This window comes from Microcaecilia unicolor, chromosome 7 (assembly GCF_901765095.1).
Source record: "Microcaecilia unicolor chromosome 7, aMicUni1.1, whole genome shotgun sequence".
NCBI classification, from domain to species: Eukaryota; Metazoa; Chordata; class Amphibia; order Gymnophiona; family Siphonopidae; genus Microcaecilia; species Microcaecilia unicolor.
The window spans coordinates 180,290,726-180,309,761 of NC_044037.1; the positions used below are offsets into that span (position 1 = coordinate 180,290,726).

The 19,036-nt window shown below is 41.8% G+C and overlaps 1 protein-coding gene across 2 annotated transcripts in view; it reads right to left on the reverse strand.

Annotated features, from left to right (window-relative positions):
• Nucleotides 1-19,036, reverse strand: part of FLACC1 (flagellum associated containing coiled-coil domains 1) — a 114,243-nt gene that overhangs the window by 25,279 nt on the left and 69,928 nt on the right. For both annotated transcript variants that reach the window (XM_030209620.1, XM_030209619.1), the window contains exons 11-13: nucleotides 17,557-17,609; nucleotides 8,385-8,484; nucleotides 5,811-5,914 (exon numbers count right to left, since the gene is read on the reverse strand). In XM_030209620.1, coding sequence (XP_030065480.1) covers nucleotides 5,811-5,914; nucleotides 8,385-8,484; nucleotides 17,557-17,609 — 257 coding nt within the window. The remainder of the gene's footprint in view (nucleotides 1-5,810; nucleotides 5,915-8,384; nucleotides 8,485-17,556; nucleotides 17,610-19,036) is intronic.

The following is a 19,036-nucleotide window of genomic DNA, read 5'->3' on the forward strand; positions in this document are numbered from 1 at the left end:
CTTTGTTGTGGATTTCACTTGGCTCTCTAGTGTTAAGTTGCGGTCCAATGTAACACCAAGGATTTTCACGCTGTCTGAGATAGGGAGGGTGTAATCTGGGGTGCTGATACTTGTGGGGTTGTCCGCGCTGTGTTGGGATGAGAGGATGAGACAGTGTGTTTTTTCTTCATTGAGTTTTAGTTGAAATGCATTTGCCCATGAGTCCATGATGTTCAAGCTGAGCTTGATTTCGTTGGTGATTTCTGTCAGTTTAGTTTTGTAAGGAATGTGTATTGTGACATCGTCTGCATGAGACCTTGTTGGTAGCTTGCAGAATAGAAGTTCCCCCTTGTATTTGTAAGAATCAGGACAAAGGGTAGGCCATACTGCAAAACCAAAGGTTCAGCAAGCCCAGCATCCTATCTCTGACAATGGTCAGACCAAGTCACAAGTACTCAATAGATCCCATGGAGTAGATCCATTCCTTAGTGTTCATACATACAGTTAAGCTGTCACTTTCCCAAGTCTACCTGACTAATAATGGTTTATGGACTTTTCCTCCAAGAACTTAGCTAAACCCCTTTTAAATCTAACCATGTCAACTACTTTGACCACAGCTTAACTGTTTGTTGAATGAAAAAATATTTTCACTGATTTAGCTTAAATATGCTATCTCATGCAGCGTCCCCTCAACTAAGTACTAATTGAAAGGAAGATAACCTTTCCTTAATTACCCGTTCTATCCCACTCATGATTTTACAGTCTTCAATGAAATCTCCTCTTAGCTGACTATGCTTCAAGCTGAAGAGCCCTAACCTGTTTAGCATTTTTCTCTTACGGATGTGTTCATCCCCTTTATCTTTTTGGTTGCCCTTCTCTGTAACTATTCTTGTTCCACTATACTTTTTTGAGACAGAGTAAACAAAAATGCACACAGTACTCAAGGTGCCACCGTCAAGCAACAAAGAGGCATTATAATATTATCTGTTTTATTCCCCATCCCTTTCCAAATAATTCCTAATATTCCGTTTGCTTTTTTTGATCACTGCTGCACACTGAGCTGAGGATTTCAAGGTACTGGCTTGTCCAAAATGATGACTAGATACATTTCCCAGGTGGCAACTTCAAACATGAAACCTATCTTCATGTAGCTATATTGTTTTTCCCTACGTGAATCACTTTGTACTTGCTCACATTAAATTTCATCTGCTATTTGGATACCCTGTCTCCTAGGGTCCCCTGTGATTTCTCACAATCGGCTTGAGATTTAACAACTTTGATTAATTTTTAGACATCATCATATTTGATCACCTCACTCACTCCCTTTTCCAGATCACGTATAAATATCTTGAAAAGCGCTCAGTGCAGAATCCAAAAGAGACATGACTGACAATAAACATAACAGGGAGAGGATTCAAAGAAGTGTTGAAAGCAGGTGTTCACAGTAGCAGAGCTTGCTCTGCATAGACAAAATTAGGGGCTGAATGGCAATGGAGAGAGGGCAGAAAGGAACATTGGGTAAGGAGGTTTCAGTGTGAGAGCAAGAACTAAGGAAAGGAAAAATCAAATGACATAATTTCGGATCTGGTACAACATTTGAAAGCTTCTAAGAGAGATATTTGGGGTGGGAAGAGAGAATGATAACCTCCCACAGAAGCTGATTAGAGTAAGGCATTTTAGGAATGAGGAAAATTAAAACTACTCAAATGTTTTGGATCAAATAAGAAGAAAGGGCCTGATAGTCAGCTGGACTGACATTTAATTTTATATGTATATTCAGCAGTGTGAATGTACCATCTGACTGGTGACTGTGCCAGCGACTATTCATTTAAAGTAAGGCCTTCGGAACTGCATGCCTACATCTAAATGCAGAGAGGTCAATATTCAGCCAGTGGTAGTCAGTGTTGTTTTTTTTTTTAATACTGGTCACTGCCACCAAAATATTCAGTGGCAACCCCTCTCTGGATATCCACACTGAACATCCATGTATTTCTAGTTGCTGGAAATTATCTGGCGACCAGCAATATTCAGAACAGTTCCCAGATAAAGTTAGGACAGCCTTTTTGCTGTTCTAAATTTACCTCGGCACTTACCCAGTTACTCCCGGATCCTATAAATGGCAACTAAAGTTGCACATGCAAATCAGCACGCATAGCCAATTTGCAAGCGCAACTTAATTACTTAAGCCAATCAGCACCCATAATTGGCCACTAACAAGCAATTATTGACACTAATTAGCACTAATTAGAATTTATGAATGCAGCTAAGCATAGTCTGTAAAGTGGTGCGCATAAATTCTAATCTGCAAATCACAAAAGGGGGTGTGGGCCGGGCATGGGCAGGTCATGGGCATTCCTGAAAATTATGTGCACTGCTATAGAATACACCCGATCCGCACCTAAGTTAGGCGCAGGCATTTCTACCAGGTTTTAGTTAGTGTACATGGTCGCATATAAATTTTAGTTGCGGGGACAGGTGCTAAGGGCAAGATTCTATATATGGGGCCTAGAAAATCCACGCGGAAAACATTTCCCCCTAAGCATATTCTGTAAATGTTGTCTAGATTTAGGCACGGTATATAAAATACGCTTAGTCGATATCCTAGCGCCTAAAACTATGTGCATCCATTTACACCAATGAAAATGTGGCATAAATCCCGACATGCACATTTAGGCACAGAGGGCCATATTCTATAACTATGCCCATAAATTTTGGAACGCCCATGAAACATCCATTCACCCACCCATTACCATGCTCCTTTTTGCCTGCATGCATTAAAATTTAGGCGCAGTGCATTACAGAACACTTAGGGAGTTGTGTGCATAAATTCTAATTATTGCTAGTTAATGTTCATTATTGCTTGTTAAGTGCTGTTAACAAAGCCGAATGGCTTGTTAAGTCAACTAAGTTACGTGCATTGTTACAGAATATGCTTGTATTTCGGCACGGATCTCTAGGTACGCTATATAGAATCTGAGGGTAAGTGTAGTCTGCAAATCACGCCTAACTTTAGGTGAAGTTTATAGAATAGTGTTAAGCGTGGTTTTTATTTGGCGCTGTTTTTTAGGTGCCATATATAGAATTTGGTCTTTTGTGGACTGAATATTGACACTAAAGAGATAAATCATGGCTCTGTCCAGACTCCAGGGCTGTGAAGTTGGAAGTAATTTTGAGTGGAGTCGGAGTCTGAGGTGGTAAAAATGTACTGACTCCAACTCCATTATAATATATAATAAATTTATCATTTTATACTTTATATCTATATCTATCTATCTATCTATCTATCTATCTATCTATCTATCTATCTATCTATCTATCTATCTATCTATCTATATAAATATATATATATATATATGTCCTGGATCAAAAGTATATTTACCAGTACTTTAGATCCTAAACAAAAAGCCAGTAGGAGTCGGAGAGTAGAAAAACAAGAGGAGTCAAAGTCAAAGGTTTGGTGTACTGACTCCACAGCCCTGCCAGACTCTGCCTCCAAACCACCCCGACACTAGCTGGATAGTGTTGCAGCAGTCTGCCTGAATATTCAGCAGCATTATCTGGGTAGGTGCCACTGCATATCCAGGCCTAGCTTGGTCAGTCCTACTTAACCGAGGACGATTCTTTTCAACCTGATTAAGTAGCGCTGAATATCAGATAGAGTTTGGCGATAACAGGGTCCCTCAAATGTTGCTGAACCAAGGAGGGTCCTTATCTACTATGATTTTGTATCTGATCCCATTAATCTTCTCCCCTTTCCCCACACCCATCACTCCTTTACTCATATTTTTCACTGGTGGTTTGTAAGGGGGTGTGCCCTTTAAAATCCTTTGGACCCCAGTGGTTGTTCTTATTTTCTGACCTCAGCAAGTAGAAGCAGCAGGGCCGCCGAGAGGGGGGGCAGAGGGGACAAAATTCCCCGGGCCTCCAAGGGGGGCCCGGTGCTGGGGTCAGGCCGCTGGTGCTGCAGTTCCCGGTCTCACCTGCCTGCCTCCTTGGCTCCGGGTCCCCTGCATTTGAAGCAGCAGTCACAGATCGCCTTTCTTCTGGCCTTCCCTCCCTGTGTCCCGCCCTCGCAGAAACTGGAAGTTACATCAGACGAGGGCGGGACACAGAGAGGGAAGGCCAGAAGAGAGGTGATCTGCGACTGCCACCTTGAATGCAGGGGGCCTGGAGCCGTGGAGGCAGGCAGGTGAGACCGCGGATTGCAGCAGCAGGGGGAGCGACGGGGGGGGGGCAGCGGTGGGGGGGAGGTGGGGCGGCCTTGCCCCAGGCCCCGCCTAGTCTCTCAGCGGCCCCGAGAAGCAGTGAGGGACATGGAGGGAGAAGCACGGCTGGGATGTCAAGAGCAGGAGCTGTGGTATGAGAGGGGACGGGGAGAAGAAGAATTTTGTGGTAGTGGTGAGAGAACTCAGCCATGGGGCAGTCAGGAGAACACCACTGGGCTGAGATGTGGAAGTATCACTGATTTCAGGCCACATGTACAAGGTTGGATTGGGAACAGGGGAGTGGGCTACAAAAAGGAGCTTTCTAGGGCATAAATGTCCCTTGGTTCTTATAAGAACATAAGCCTTACCATACTGGGACAGACCAAAGGTCCATCAAGCCTAGTATCCTGTTTCTAACAGGGTCCAATCCAGGTCACAAGTACCTGGCAATATGCTAAATGAGTAAAACAGATTTTATGCTGCTTATCCTTAAAAAAAAAAGTAGTGGATTATCCCAAATCCATCTTAATGATGGTTTATGGACTTTTATTTTAGGAAATTATGCAAACCTTTTTAAAACCCTGCTATGCTAATTGCTTTTACCACATTCTCTGGCAATGAATTTCAGAGTTTAATCACACGTTGAGTGAAGAAATATTTTCTCTGATTTGTTTTAAATGTACTACTTAGTAGCTTCATCGCATGCCCACTAGACCTTATAATTATTTTATTTATTTTATTTTTATTTTATTTTGCTGCATTTGTATCCCACATTTTCCCACCTATTTGCAGGCTCAGTGTGGCTTACATTATGTTGCACTGGCATCATCAATAACAGAGTAAGAGATTCAGCATATTGTTACAATTAATGTGCAATAATATTAGGTAAATAGGGTAAATAATAAGATAATATATAACATATAAATGAGAGCAAGATAAGATATACTGTTCAATGATGATAATATGATAAAGTAATCAAATTGGAAGGGTTCAGTATTGGTTGGTTCTGGTATAGATTAGAATCAAGTCATTAAGGAGGATTCTTTTTGTAAGTCTCTCTGAACAGGTACGTCTTCAGTAATTTCCGAAAGGTTGTCAAGTCATGTGTTGTTTTTATAGCATTCAGTAGTTTATTCCATGATTGTATACAGAGGTAGGCGAAGCTAGATGCATGTATTGATTTGTATTTAAGTCCTCTGCAATTCGGGTAGTGTAGGTTTAAGAAAGTACGTGATGAGCTTTTGGTATTTCGTGCTGGTAAGTCAATTAAGTCTGACATATATGATGGGGCCTCTCCATGAATGATTTTATGAGTTAAGGTGCAGATTTTGAATTCAATTCGATCTTTTAATGGAAGCCAATGTAATTTTTCTCTAAGGGGTTTGGCGCTATCATATTTCACCTTTCCAAATATGAGTCTGGCTGCAGTGTTCTGGGCAGTCTGGAGTTTCTTAATGGTTAGCACTTTACATCCTGCGTAAATGGAATTGCAATAGTCCAGATGGCTCAGTACCAATGATTGCACCTCCCTTGGGAAAAAAGGTTTCACTCTTCTAAGCTTCCACATTGCGTGAAACATTCTCTTTGTAACATTTTTCACATTATGTTTAACATTTCTGCCTTTACCTGTTTCTCAAGGAAGTGGTTTTCCTGCATTAAAAGAATTTCATTCTGAACTTTCTTTAGTGCTTCTTCATGATCTTTTTCAAAATTCTTCATCAATGTTTGTTCTAGGAGAAGAAGAAATCTTTATACTACATGTCACTTTTCCTGTACGTTTTGGATTATCAGTCTCACAAAATCTAAAGATAATGCAAGAAAAAAGTAGCTGCTAGCATTATAGAGACTAAGGTTAAATAAGAGTAATGGGTATTAAATATAGCTCAGGTCCAGGACCCTGCAGTAGCAAGGGCTAGGCAAGCGTTCCAGCTGTGCAGGGTGCAAATATGAAGGAATGAAAAATTGCTCCCAGCCCACCCTATCTCCTCATTAGTGATGGTGAATGGGGGGGGGGGGGGGGGGACCAGTTCCACTGGGTCTGTTGGACAGTATGCAATTATAGCTCCATACAGCCCTGGCCCAAGACATAGGAAAAAATATCATCTCAAGTGCATTTATTTCTTAGAAAAAAATACTGTTTCAATTTAGCGTCATTAAAAAAATTCCTCCATTTTTCAAAATGATTCTATTTTATAAGTAGAGCTTCTGATTTTAGGTTTTAATTGATAAACACTGATAAAGCACTCTTAGGGCTAGAATTATCAGAAATACACCTCTTTTCCTAGTACTCCCTCGCCCCTCGCTTTGGATCCTCCATTCTTCATTTTGGGGTCCTTTTACCAAGCTGCAGTAAAATGGCCCCTGCAGTGGCATCGTGCGTGGGTAAAAGGCTTTTTTTTAAGGAAATGGCTGTGCGGTAAGTGAAGTACTTGCCGTGCGGCCATTTCCCAGGGGAACCCTTACCACCAGCTATTTAGGAGGTAGTAAGGACTCCAGCCCTAACCTGGGAGTGGGCTTGCTATGCTGTAGTATAGGAGCCCCTTTGTGCCTTTTTGAACTGATGACTCCTCAGTTGCAAACAGTGGCGTAGCTACATGGGCCCACAGGGGCCTGGGCCCCCCCCCCTAAATTTCCTGTGGGCCCCTGGTTTTTCTGGTGGGGGTCCCCAACCCCTGCTAGCTGAAGCATTGTCCAGCGCCGGTCTCTGGCGCTGCCGCGTTGACTGCCCTGCTCTGTCTTCTCCTCACGTCCGGCACGCTCCTTTTAGTGCCCGACATGAGGGGAAGACAGATGCTGAGTCATTTTTGAAGAATATATTAATGAGTTCTGTTTTAAAGAAAATTAATAAATATTGTTTGTTGGATTTTTAACATTTGGTTTGGTTCCAGCTTTTTGGATAAGCCTGGTTTTTATTCCCACTTCTTTTATTTTCGACATGAGGGGAAGACAGAGCAAGGCAGGCAACGTGGCGGCGCTGGAGACCAGTGCTGGACAACACTTCAGCTGGCTGGGGTTGGGGACCCTCGCCAACCAAGATATTTGTTGCAGCAGTAGGTGGGGAGCAGCAGGATGGCTGTGTGTGTGTGTGTGTGTGTGTGTGGGGGGGGGGGGGGGTTGGCAGGGCGGCAGACCAAAATGTGCCCCCCACCTCAGGCTCTGGCCCCCTCCCACTGCGAGGTCTGGTTACGCCACTGCTTGCACAAGCATATATATATTTGATTCCCCCAGAACAGGTACCCAGCACTAGCACCAGCACTATAAAAATACCGATAAATACAGATTTTTTTTAACTCTCAAAGAAGGCCTAATTAACAGTAAAATAAACACCTACTATAATTTATATCCATCTATGAAAAGAAGCCCTAATTATAACTATTCTACCATCCAATATATTGCACAATACATGGCAGTATTTACTGTATTTGCCAAATCTTCAGTAACAATAAAAGCATAATTTGCCCTAATATAGCAGCATTACAAGAAACTATGATGATCATCCAGAAAATAAGAGTCATCTTCACAGTAACACCTAAGGTGCAATTTTCAAAAATCAACACTGGTCTTAAAGGCTTGCAGATACTGCTGACATTTCCTTGGAAAATTCTGGGGCCAGTGGGCACCACAAGTTCTTTGCTGCGGATGCTGTAGATGAAAGCATGAGGATTTCAGAATAAAGTTTCTTCTACCTGTTCTTTACTGGCCCCATCTCTTAGCAGTGCCAATGAAAATGTCCAAGTTGTTTTACAGCAAGGGTACCTTTATCCACAGAGGAAAGGGGTAAGTTTCAGCCCCTGATTATATCTTGGTAGCTGCTTAGTTATTTGGGTAAAATCTTTTGAATACTGCACTCCCCCCTCCCCCATTTACTAAGCTGATCTAGTGGCATGGCTTAGTAAACGGGGGGGGGGGGGGGGGGGGGGGGCTTATGTCTTGTTTAAAGTGTTAGAATTAACGCTGTCCTTACCATTTAAAGAGATACAAAGAGACATTGTCTGCTCTGACTGAGAACACTTTTCCAGGAACATTTATATATACTACAATTACCTTGAACAACCTAGAAACGGATTTTTTTATTTGTGAATTAAAATCTCATATCTGTCATTGATTCACACACTGGGTAAGAATTACACACACTCAGAGCGCAAACAAAGAGGATGATGGATCTTGTTTAGGAGAAGAAGCATATTTTTTTTTACTCACTTTGCTCCAACATTGCCTTCTTTTTCTCCTGCTCATACACTTTCTTCCACTCAGCCTCCCAGAATATTTGCTTTTCACCCGCTTCATCTGCAAGGCTTTCCTATCACACAGTAAACCAATCATGATGGAGCCTGATATTTAGAAGCCACATCACAAGACAACTCTAAAAACATACACCTGCAACTGGATTGATAAGGGTAAATAAACTACAAAGGAGGGAAGTTATTAACGTGGACTACCGTTAAGACATGTTATTTTACTTTTAACCCCAGTTTAACCCTAGGTTTCAGTGCATAAAATGGGACCTGTGCTAAAATAGTATGAGTTAGTGGTAAAATCAGGGCTTTTTTTGAGGGGGTACTTGGGGGTAATGAGTACCGGCACCTTTTCCATTATCTGCTAAAATTGACCCATGGTCCCCAAGTTATAATGAAAGAACTCAGGCCCTACACACCAATTCTGCCTTGTCATTGATTCTATGACTGGTTGCAGGGGGCCTGGCTATTGTGGGGTGGGTCCCTCAGTGTACACCCCACTCCTGAAGGGTGGCCTAGCATATGAGTACCGACACCTTTTTTGCTAGAAAAAACAGACTGGGTAAAATAACACATCTTAGTAGTAGCCTACATTGATAACTCCTCCCCTCCCCCCCCCCCCCCCCCCCCCCGGTCAGCAGCCTTACAACGTCACATATAAGTATTCAAGGCCAGATTTAAGATTTTGTTGCCCAATCAGAGGGTGAAGGCATAGATCCTCCCTTGTAGCTTGGAGAACCAAATGGGGAGTCCCCTGGAGATTGGAGAGTAGGATTGATGATGTTGGATCAGACTGCTATGCTGGTGCAAGTGGATGGCCCTAAAGTAGTGGGAAAAGGCTAATTTTTGACCTGGGTACTTGGTGCTGTCAACATTTATCTCCCTGGACAGTTGCCTACGCCTAAACTTAAGTCTGCAGGTATTGAATAAAGATTCATAATGCAGTATCCTGCCAAAACTTTGAGAACAGTTACGTCAATGAAAACCAGTAAGCAGCGAGAGCTTCATAATTCAGTATCAGTGCTATGTGCTGTAGTGCAGATTCAGTATCAAACTGAGATCTACATTATGGACTGGATTGAAATAGGAATATTGTGGAGTGTTTGGGGGTGCTGTCTGAGATGCATCTTACATTGTGGACTGGACTGAGATAGATGCATTGTGGAGTGTTTGGGGGTGCCATCTGAGAAGTACCTTACATTGTAGACTGGATTTAAATTGTGTTTGGGGGTGCCATCTGAGATGTACCTTACATTGTGGACTGGACTGAGATAGAAGCATTGTGGAGTGTTTGAGGTGCTATCTGAGATGTATCTTATATTGTGGACTGGATTGAAATAGGAGTATTGTGGCGTGTTCGGGGATGCCATTTGAGATGTATCAGATCGTGAACTGGATTGACATAGGAGTGTTGTGGAGTGTTTGGGGGTGCCATCTGAGATGTATCTTACATTGTGGACTGGATTGAAATAGGACTATTGTGTAGTGATAGGGTAGATCGAATGGTGTAGGGGTAGCATTGTATGTTAAGGAGGGCCTTGAATCAAATAGATTGAAAATTCTGCAGGAAAACAAAACACATCTTGGAATCCCTATGGATTAAAATTCCATGTTTAAAGAGGGAAAGAATGGTGATTGGAGTGTACTATCGTCCACCTGCCTAGGATGAACAGATGGATGTAGAAATGTTATCAGAAATTAGGGAGGCTAACAAACACAATAATAATGGGTGATTTCAATTACCTCAATATTGACTGGGTAAATAGAACATGAGGGCATGCTAGGGAGGTAAAATTCCTTGACGAAATCAAGGACTGCTTTATGGAGAAGCTAGTAGAGGAACCAACAAGACCTATTCCTTAGTGGAGCGCGTGATGGGGCTGCTTGATAACAGTAATCATATCAGATTTGACATTGGCTTTGGAGCATAGGCGGTTGGTGGCCCAACTGCTTGGGGAGGCTAAAGGGGCGTGGTTAGGGGTGGGGCCAGGGGTGGAGCTTAAATCCATAATTGTCTGATAACACAGAAAAAATAAATAAATAAAAAGTCACAATTAATACCTTTTATTAAATTTAGATATTAGATATGTATCATATGTCAAAGAATAAAGTGGTTGCTCAAAGCATATACTAACCACAATCGTAACTACAAAACACTATGCACAACTTTGTGCAAAAACACACTCAGAACCTTACTGTACCATACTTATTACACTGGGCAGAACCTAATACACCAATATACCACCCATATGGAAAATGCAGACCGTCAACAATATGAAACAAGGATCATAATATCACAATTATCATGTAGAGCCACAAAACATCCTAATTCATGTTTAATGTGGGATAAAATGCCATATATAAGTAAATAAATATAAACATTTAATGTTGAGCACCTGATTCTCAAAGTGGACATATTCCAAACACTATAATGAAAATAAAATTATCTTTTCTACCTTTGTTGTCTGGTGACTTTGTTTTTCTGTTTATGCTGGCCCAGTATCCGATTCTGCTGCTATCTGTCCTCTTAATTCCATTTCCAGGGCTTCCTTTCCATTTATTTCTTTACTTTCTGCCTTTCTTCTTCTTGTCCTTGCTCCGCTGCCCCCCCTCCAGCCATCCATACCCACCCATTGATTCTCTCCTCTCCCCTGCCCCCCCTCCAGCCATCCACACCCACCCACCCATTGATTCTCGCCTCTCCTCTCTGTTCCTGAGCAGATTTTCTAACAAGAGCTGTTCATCCAATCAGAGAGCTCTATTTGAATGCAGATTAACATACAGATACTCTAATGGGAATTTTTAGTCAAAAACACTAGCTAAACCCGTCATTTTTGGATCAAAGTTCACATTTTTGATCAGAGCCATGCCCTAACATTAAGGCTGTAAACATTTCCAACAATTTTTACCCATAAATATGCAAATGAGAACCTCCCAAAAATGGACTAATTTGCATATGGCTTGAGCAAATTTGAGTACATAGCATATCAATACCAATCCCACTTCCTAGCACCTAAATTCTGCAATTAGATTTAATGCAAATACTTTTAAAACTTATTTTTAGCACTTTTAAAATTTCAGGGGTCAGTGCAAGTCTCTTTGGTTTGAATTGCTTATGTGCAGGTATTCATGATCCTAGTTAAATATCTCCCTGGCAACCCAGGACACCTCCAGCCAACCCCCCTCCCCTGCTCTGCTCTCCCAGCAGTAAGATGATCAAATTACAACTAGTTATACACAAGGCTAGAGAGGGCTTTCACTGCAGCTGCTACTATCCCAGAGCAGCAGGACTCTGTAGGAGAACTACTAGTAATACTATTTAGCATTTCTGTAGAAACAGGTGATCCATCCTGCTGCCTCCCCAAGCCTCTTATACCGGGCGCCTATGCTTTGGAGTAAATATGCACAGGAAATCCAATACATTAGAATTTAACTTTCAAAAAGGAGACTATGATAGAATGAGAAGAATGGTGAAAAAAAAACTTAGAGGAGCAGCTGTGAAGGTCAAAAATTTACATCAGGTGTAGATGCTGTTCAAAAATACCATCCTGGAAGCCCAGGCTAAATATATTCTGTATATTAAAAAAGGAGTAAGGAAAACCAAATGATAGCCAGCATGGTTAAATAATGAGGTGAAGGAAGCTATTAGAGCTAAAAGAAAATCATTCAGAAAATGGAAGCATCTGACTGAAAATAATAAGAAACAGCATAAGGAATGGCAAGTCAAATGCAAAGCGCTGATAAGAAAGGCAAAGAGAGACTTTGAAAAAAAGATTGCATTGGTGGCAAAAATGCATATTAGAAGCAAGAAGCTGACAAAAGATTCAGCTGGACAGCTAGATGACCAGGAGTAAAAGGGGCACTCATGGAGGACAAAGCCATAGCAGAAAGATTAAATGAATTCTTTTCTTCGGTTTTCACCGAGGAAGATTTGGGAGAGATATTCAAAGCTGATAAGTCAGATAAACTGGATGAAATCTCTATAAACATGGAAGATGTAATGGTGCAATATGACAAACTGAAGAGTAGCAAATCACCTGAACTAGATGGTATTCATCCCAGAGTACTGGCAGAATTGAAAAAAGAACGTGTAGAACTATTGTTAGTAATATGTAATTTATCTTTAAAATCAAGCATGGTACCAGAAGATTGGAGGGTGGCTAATGTAAGGCCGATTTTTAAAAAAGGTTCCAGAACTGATTTGGGAAATTATAGACCGGTGAGCCTGATGTCGGTGCCAGGCAAAGTTGTAGAGACTATTATAAAGAACAAAATTACAGAGCATATTCAAAAGCATGAATTAATGAGACAAAACCAACATGGATTTAGGGAAGGGAAATATTGCCTTACCAATCTATTACCTTTCTTTGAAGGGGTGAATAAACATGTGGATAAAGGTGAGCCAGTCAATATTGTGTATATGGATTTTCAAAAGGCATTTGACAAAGTACCTCATGAAAGACTCCAGAAGAAATTGGAGAGTCATGGGATAGGAGGTAGTGTTTTACTGTGGATTAAAAACTGGTTAAAACATAGAAAACAGAAAGTAGGGTTAAATGGTCAGTATACTCAATGGAGAAGGGTCGATAGTGGGGTTCCCCAGAGGTCTGTGCTGGGACCACTGCTTTTTAACATATTTATAAATGATCTAGAGATGTGAGTAGCAAGTGAGGTAATTAAATTTGCTGATGACACAAAGTTATTCAAAGTTGTGAAATACGAGAGGATTGTGAAAAATTACAAGAGAACCTTATGAGACTGGGAGACTGGGCATCCAAATAGGCAGATGATGTTTAATGTGAGCAAGTGCAAAGTGATGCATGTGGGAAAGAGGAACCCAAACTATAGCTACATAATGCAAGGTTCCACATTAGGAGTCACCGACGAGCAAAGGGATCTAGGTGTCATCATTGATGATATGTTGAAACCCTCCGCTCAATGTGTGGCGGTGGTGGCTAAGAAAGCAAACAGAATGTTAGATATTATTAGGAAAGGAATGGAAAACAAAAATGAGGACATTATAATGCCTTTGTATCTCTCCATAGTGTGACCGCACCTTGAATATTGTGTGCAGTTCTGGTCACTGCATCACAAAAAAGATATGGTGGAATTAGAAAAGGTACAGAGAAGGTTGACAAAAATGATAAAGGGGATGGGACTTCCCTATGAGGAAAGGCTAAAGTGGCCAGGGCTCTTCAGCTTGGAGAAGAGACAGCTGAGGGGAGATATGATAGTGGTCTATAAAATAATGAGTGGAATGGAATGGGTAGACGTGAATTGAGTGTTTACTTGTTCCAAAAATACTAGGACTAGGGGGCATGCAATGAAGCTACAAAGTAATAAATTTGAAATAAATTGAAGAAAATATTTCTTCACTCAACGTGTAATTAAACTCTGGAATTCGTTGCCAGAGAATGTAGTAAAAGCAGTTAGCTTAGTGGTGTTTAAAAAAAGTTTTGGATAGCTTCCTAAACAAAAGTCCATATACTAGTATTAAAATGGCCTTGGGGAAAATCCACTGCTTATTTCTAGCATAAGCAGAATAAAATGTATTGTACTGTTTTGGGATCTTGCCAGGTACTTGCCTGGATTGGCTACTGTTGGAAACAGGATGTTGGGCTTGAGGGACCTTCGGTCTGTCCCTATGGCAATACTTATGTACTTATGAGTGTTTGGGGGTGCTGTCTGAGATATATCTTACATTGTGGACTGGAATGAAATAGAAGTATTGTGGAGTGTATGGGGGTGCCATTTGAGATGTATCTTACATTGTGGAGTGCTTTGGGCTGCTGTCTGAGATGCATCACATCGTGAACTGGATTGAGATATAAGTATTACGGAGTATTTGTTTGTGCTATATACATGTATCTTACATTGTGGACTGGATTGAGATAGAAGTATTGTGGAGTGATTGGGGGTGCCGTCTGAGATGTATCTTACATTGTGGACTGGATTAAGATTGAAATATTGTGGAGTGTTTTGGGGTGCTGTCTGAGATGTATCATATCGTGAACTGGTTTGAGATAGAAGAATTGTGGAGTGTTTGGGGGTGCTATCTGAGATGTATCCTACATCGTGGTCTGGATTGAAATAGGAGTATTGTGGAGTGTTTGGGGGTGCCATCTGAGATGTATCTTACATCGTGGACTGGATAGGAGTGTATTGTTTGGGGGTGCCATCTGAGATATATCTTAAATTATAAACTAGATTGAGATAGGAGTCTTGTGGAGTGTTTGGGGTTCCATTTGAAATGTATCTTACATCGTGAACTGGACTGGGATAGGAGTCCTGTGGAGTGTTTGGGGATGGCGTCTGAGATGTATCACATTGTAAACTGGATTGAGATAGAAGTGTTGTGGAGTGTCTGGGGGTGCTATCTGAGATGTATCTTACATTGTGGAGCGTTTGGAAGTGCTGTCTGAGGTGTAGTTCTCATGAGTCCTTCTTGGACTTAGATTGAGAGTTTGACTTTATGGCTTTAGAATATAGTGCTTGTGATACAATAGGATTTTGGAGGAAGCCTTAGCTTGCATGTGCTTTGGAACTGAATTCAGACTTGGCATTTATTGTCTGGGTCTAGGATGTTATAATAGTACATCAGTTTAACAAGGACATGGAAGAGATGAGATGGTGATAAAAAACAGGGGAGAAGATTTAGCAAGTAGATGGTAATTTATCCCAAGCTTTCATGGTCGAGGACATTTTCTCACCATGGTGGCCAAGAAGATTTCTAATCAAAGCAAAATCTTTATGTTCTTTGAGTGTTTTTGAGTTTTTCTCTAATGGTTCCTAAACTTTTCAAGAGAAGCTGCATGGGCCATTTGAAATCACCAAAAGGCCTAGAGGGAAATCCCTGTCACAATTTGCTGAAGGAGTGGGGAAATCCTTCTTGGAGTTTACTAAGGGGCCTTTTACTAAATGCTGCACATCCTATTTTATACCTATTGGCCAAGTGACACTTAACACACACTGATGTCCATAAGTGCGTGCTAAGCTTTAGTAAAAGGGATTCTAAGTTTGTTGCCATAATGTACTTGTCTTTTTCAGCTGGTGGGATCTAGTTTTTGGCACTGCTGCACAGTTCTACTTTTCCTCCCTTTGTATTTCAGCCCTTTGTCCTTAGTCATGTGATTCTTGGGTTTTTTTTTTCATTTATGAGTGTCACTTATTTTATTGTAAACTGCCTTGATATTCATTTGGAAGGCGGTTTAACAAATGTATAAACAAATACATAAAATGAAATAAATAAAAATAGAAAAATTGTACAGCTTCTTCCCTGGGCCAGCTGTAGGAAGGAAAACTCATGTTTTTGATTCAGCTGCCATTTTGAATGGCGTATTTGCTTTCAATGTAGTTTACATCAGCTCTTCAATACCGGGGCTCCTGATGAAGATTGCGAAACGAGCTCTGTAGAGCCAGCTGTGGGAGAGCTTTTTGCTACCTGCTACACTTTCAACTGCAATTTGGCACAAGATAAAGGGAAAGGGAAATGGGACTTGATATACTGCCTATCTGAGGTTTTTGCAACTACATTCTGATCTGCAAGGGCAGGCTTCTACATGGAATGTTGCTAGTGGAATAGCAACATTAACATTCCATGTAGAATCTCAAATAGTAGCAACATTCCATGTAGAATCTGAAATAGGGAAATGGGACTTGATATACCGCCTTTCTGAGGTTTTTGCAACTACATCAAAGCGGTTTACATATATTCAGATACTTATTTTGTACCAGGGCAATGGAGAGTTAAGTGACTTGGCAAGAGTCACAAGGAGCTGCAGTGGGAATTGAACTCAGTTCCCCAGGATCAAAGTCCACTGCACTAACCACTAGGCTACTCCTCCACTAAGTACTATTTTTGAAAGACTGATATATATTTTTTTCACAGAAAGTTTATTCTACACACTTTATTTACTTGCAGGGGACACCTATGTTTTTGATTCGGTAGTGGATGTATACACTTTATGATTGGTTACTTTATTTAAGATTTTGGTTTGCTCATTGATGTATCTAGGCAGCAAATGAGAGCCCTATCCGTAAGGCTCATTGTTCTTGTTTGCGTTAGAAGCTTGAATTGCGGGGGCACCACGGCTTAGATAGCTGAAAGCAACCATTATCTTTTTACAAATATTTCTTGAGGAACTTTTTGTTTCCAACATGTACATCCCCTTCCATTCCTTTATATAGGGGATTTTTTGAGTTTTACTTAGATTTGTATTCCCCATTTCTGGTTATTTTGTTGGAAGGAAAACTCTGGCAGGCTGGAAAGATGAGTTCCAAAGACTACATCCAGTCCATGGGCCCTTGCTCTGAATCTTGATGTATGTCTTTTAGTAGGATGCGGTATACCTCTGTAGGTTTATTCTCTATACAGAAGCAACTTATATTTTACTAGTAAAAAAGGCCCATTTCTGACACAAATGAAACAGGCGCTAGCAAGTTTTTCTTTGGTCCCCCTGCAGCCACCCATGTCCAGCGACCCTCCTCTCTTCCTGCTCCCACTGTAGCCACCCATGTCCAGCGAACCTCCTCTCTCCCCTGCCCCCCTCCTGCCACCCATGTCCAGTGACCCTCCTCTCTCCCCTGCCCCCCTGCAGCCACCCATGTCCAGCGACCCCCTGTCCCCTGCAGCCACCCATGTCCAGTGACCCTCCTCTCTCCGCTGCCCCCCCTGCAGCCACCCATGTCCAGTGACCCTCCTCTCTCCGCTGCCCCCCCTGCAGCCACCCATGTCCAGCGACCCTCCTCTCTCCCCTGCCCCCCCTCCAGCCACCCATGTCCAGCGACCCTCCTCTGGACATGGATCAGCTGTGAGGCAAGTTTTTCTCCCCCCCCCCCCCCACAGGTTCTGAATTTGGCGTCATAATGGCTACGGTGATGTCAGCCTGATCTACAGAGCCTAGCAGACCAACTCGGAATGAGCCACGGTCCCAGGCAGCAAGTCAGAACGTTGGAGGTGAGAATTATTATATAGGATAATGTCCTGCAAGAATATGGTAAGTCAAGCTTGTTACTATTTAGTCTTTGTTTTGGGGTTCTTCTTATTCTCCTCAGCTAACCAAGCCTGTTAAATGGCCACTTTACCATCAAGGCAACTGAGGTTTCTCTCTGTCTAGTTGCAATCAATTAACTCTCACCTTGTAGGCCTTAAATGAGCATTTAAGAAAGTCATAGTCGTGCTGCAGATCATCTAGACAAAAAAAAAAGAAAAATAAGTTGGTGTTAAGGTTATACAATAATTTCTACTTACTTAAAATTGTGCCCAGATCTATCTATCTATCTATCTATCTATCTATCTATCTATCTATCTATCTATCTATCTATCTATCTATCTATCTATCTATCTATCTATCTATCTATCTATCTATCTATCTATACACAGACACACATACAGTACATATATATTTCAGAGGTGATATGCTCAGGCTCTACATGGAAGGGAGGGCAGCAGCTGGCACTGAAACAAACTCTCAGTGGAACTATCAATGAATATTTACTGAACACCGTGCTCTCTCTACTGACATCAATGTCAGGTATGCCACAGGTTTAGAGGGCAACCAAAACCTAATCTGCAGCTGAAATTTGCCACTCGGATTCAAAAAGCCAAAACTGGCCAGCCCCCCCCCCCCCAACTGGGGACAGATCCTACTCCTTCCCTCTGCCAGGCCTCCCCCTCGAACCAGAGGAGCTTCCACTTCCTTCCTCCCTCCTTCCCCATCCCGAACATATAAAGTCCCCTTCCCAGGCCAACCTGTAGACTACCACCACTGCTGCTGCCCTGAGCTTACCTTTCCATTCTGGTGGTCTAGTGGTTAATTGGGGCAGGTGCAATCTCCAGTCGCTCCTGTCCATCTCATGTTTGCAGTAAAAATGGCTGCCGTGACTTCCAGCGTAAATGTAAAATATTATAATCAGGGCAGCTAACATCATTGTTTCTATATTAAGCCCCTTTAGTATGGAATGCATTGCCCATCTCAATTAGGAAGATAAGAAACTACTTGCAATTTAGGAAAGTTTTAAAAACTTATCTCTTTCAGAAGTCTGTGTTAATGTAAGCTTTAACTGAATCTGTTTATATTTGGCTGTTATAAATTTTATTTGGTACTTTGCTGTTCTCTAGGAATGGCCTAGAATTTTTTCCTTTATGATCTACATTGAACCTTGTAGGTAATTGCGGAATACAAGTATCATAAAAGTGCAATGCAATAATGAGATTGCTACACAGGTAAGAGCGATTGTAGATCTCTTGCCCATTCAAGGGATTGTTCCTGCCCCCACTAGCAATTAGACCACCAGGGTGGAAAGGTAGGCCCGTGGGGAGGGGCAATAGCAGCTTTTGTGTGGGTCCAGGAAAGCCGGCAGTGGCCTACTGGTGGATCTGGGAGGGGGCTTCTTATATTTGGGAATGGTGGGGTAGGGATGGAGGAAGGATATGGGAACTCCAGTGGTTTGGGGGTGGGGAGGAGGAAGAGGAAGAGGAGAGCCACGGGACATAAAACAAAAAGTTTTGGTTTCAGCCGAAAATACACTTTTGGCTGAATATGAAACAAGGCTGAATGTGGATTTCAGGCCTGTTTCAGTGCTGAAGCTAAAACCGAAACTGAAATTCAGTCAGCC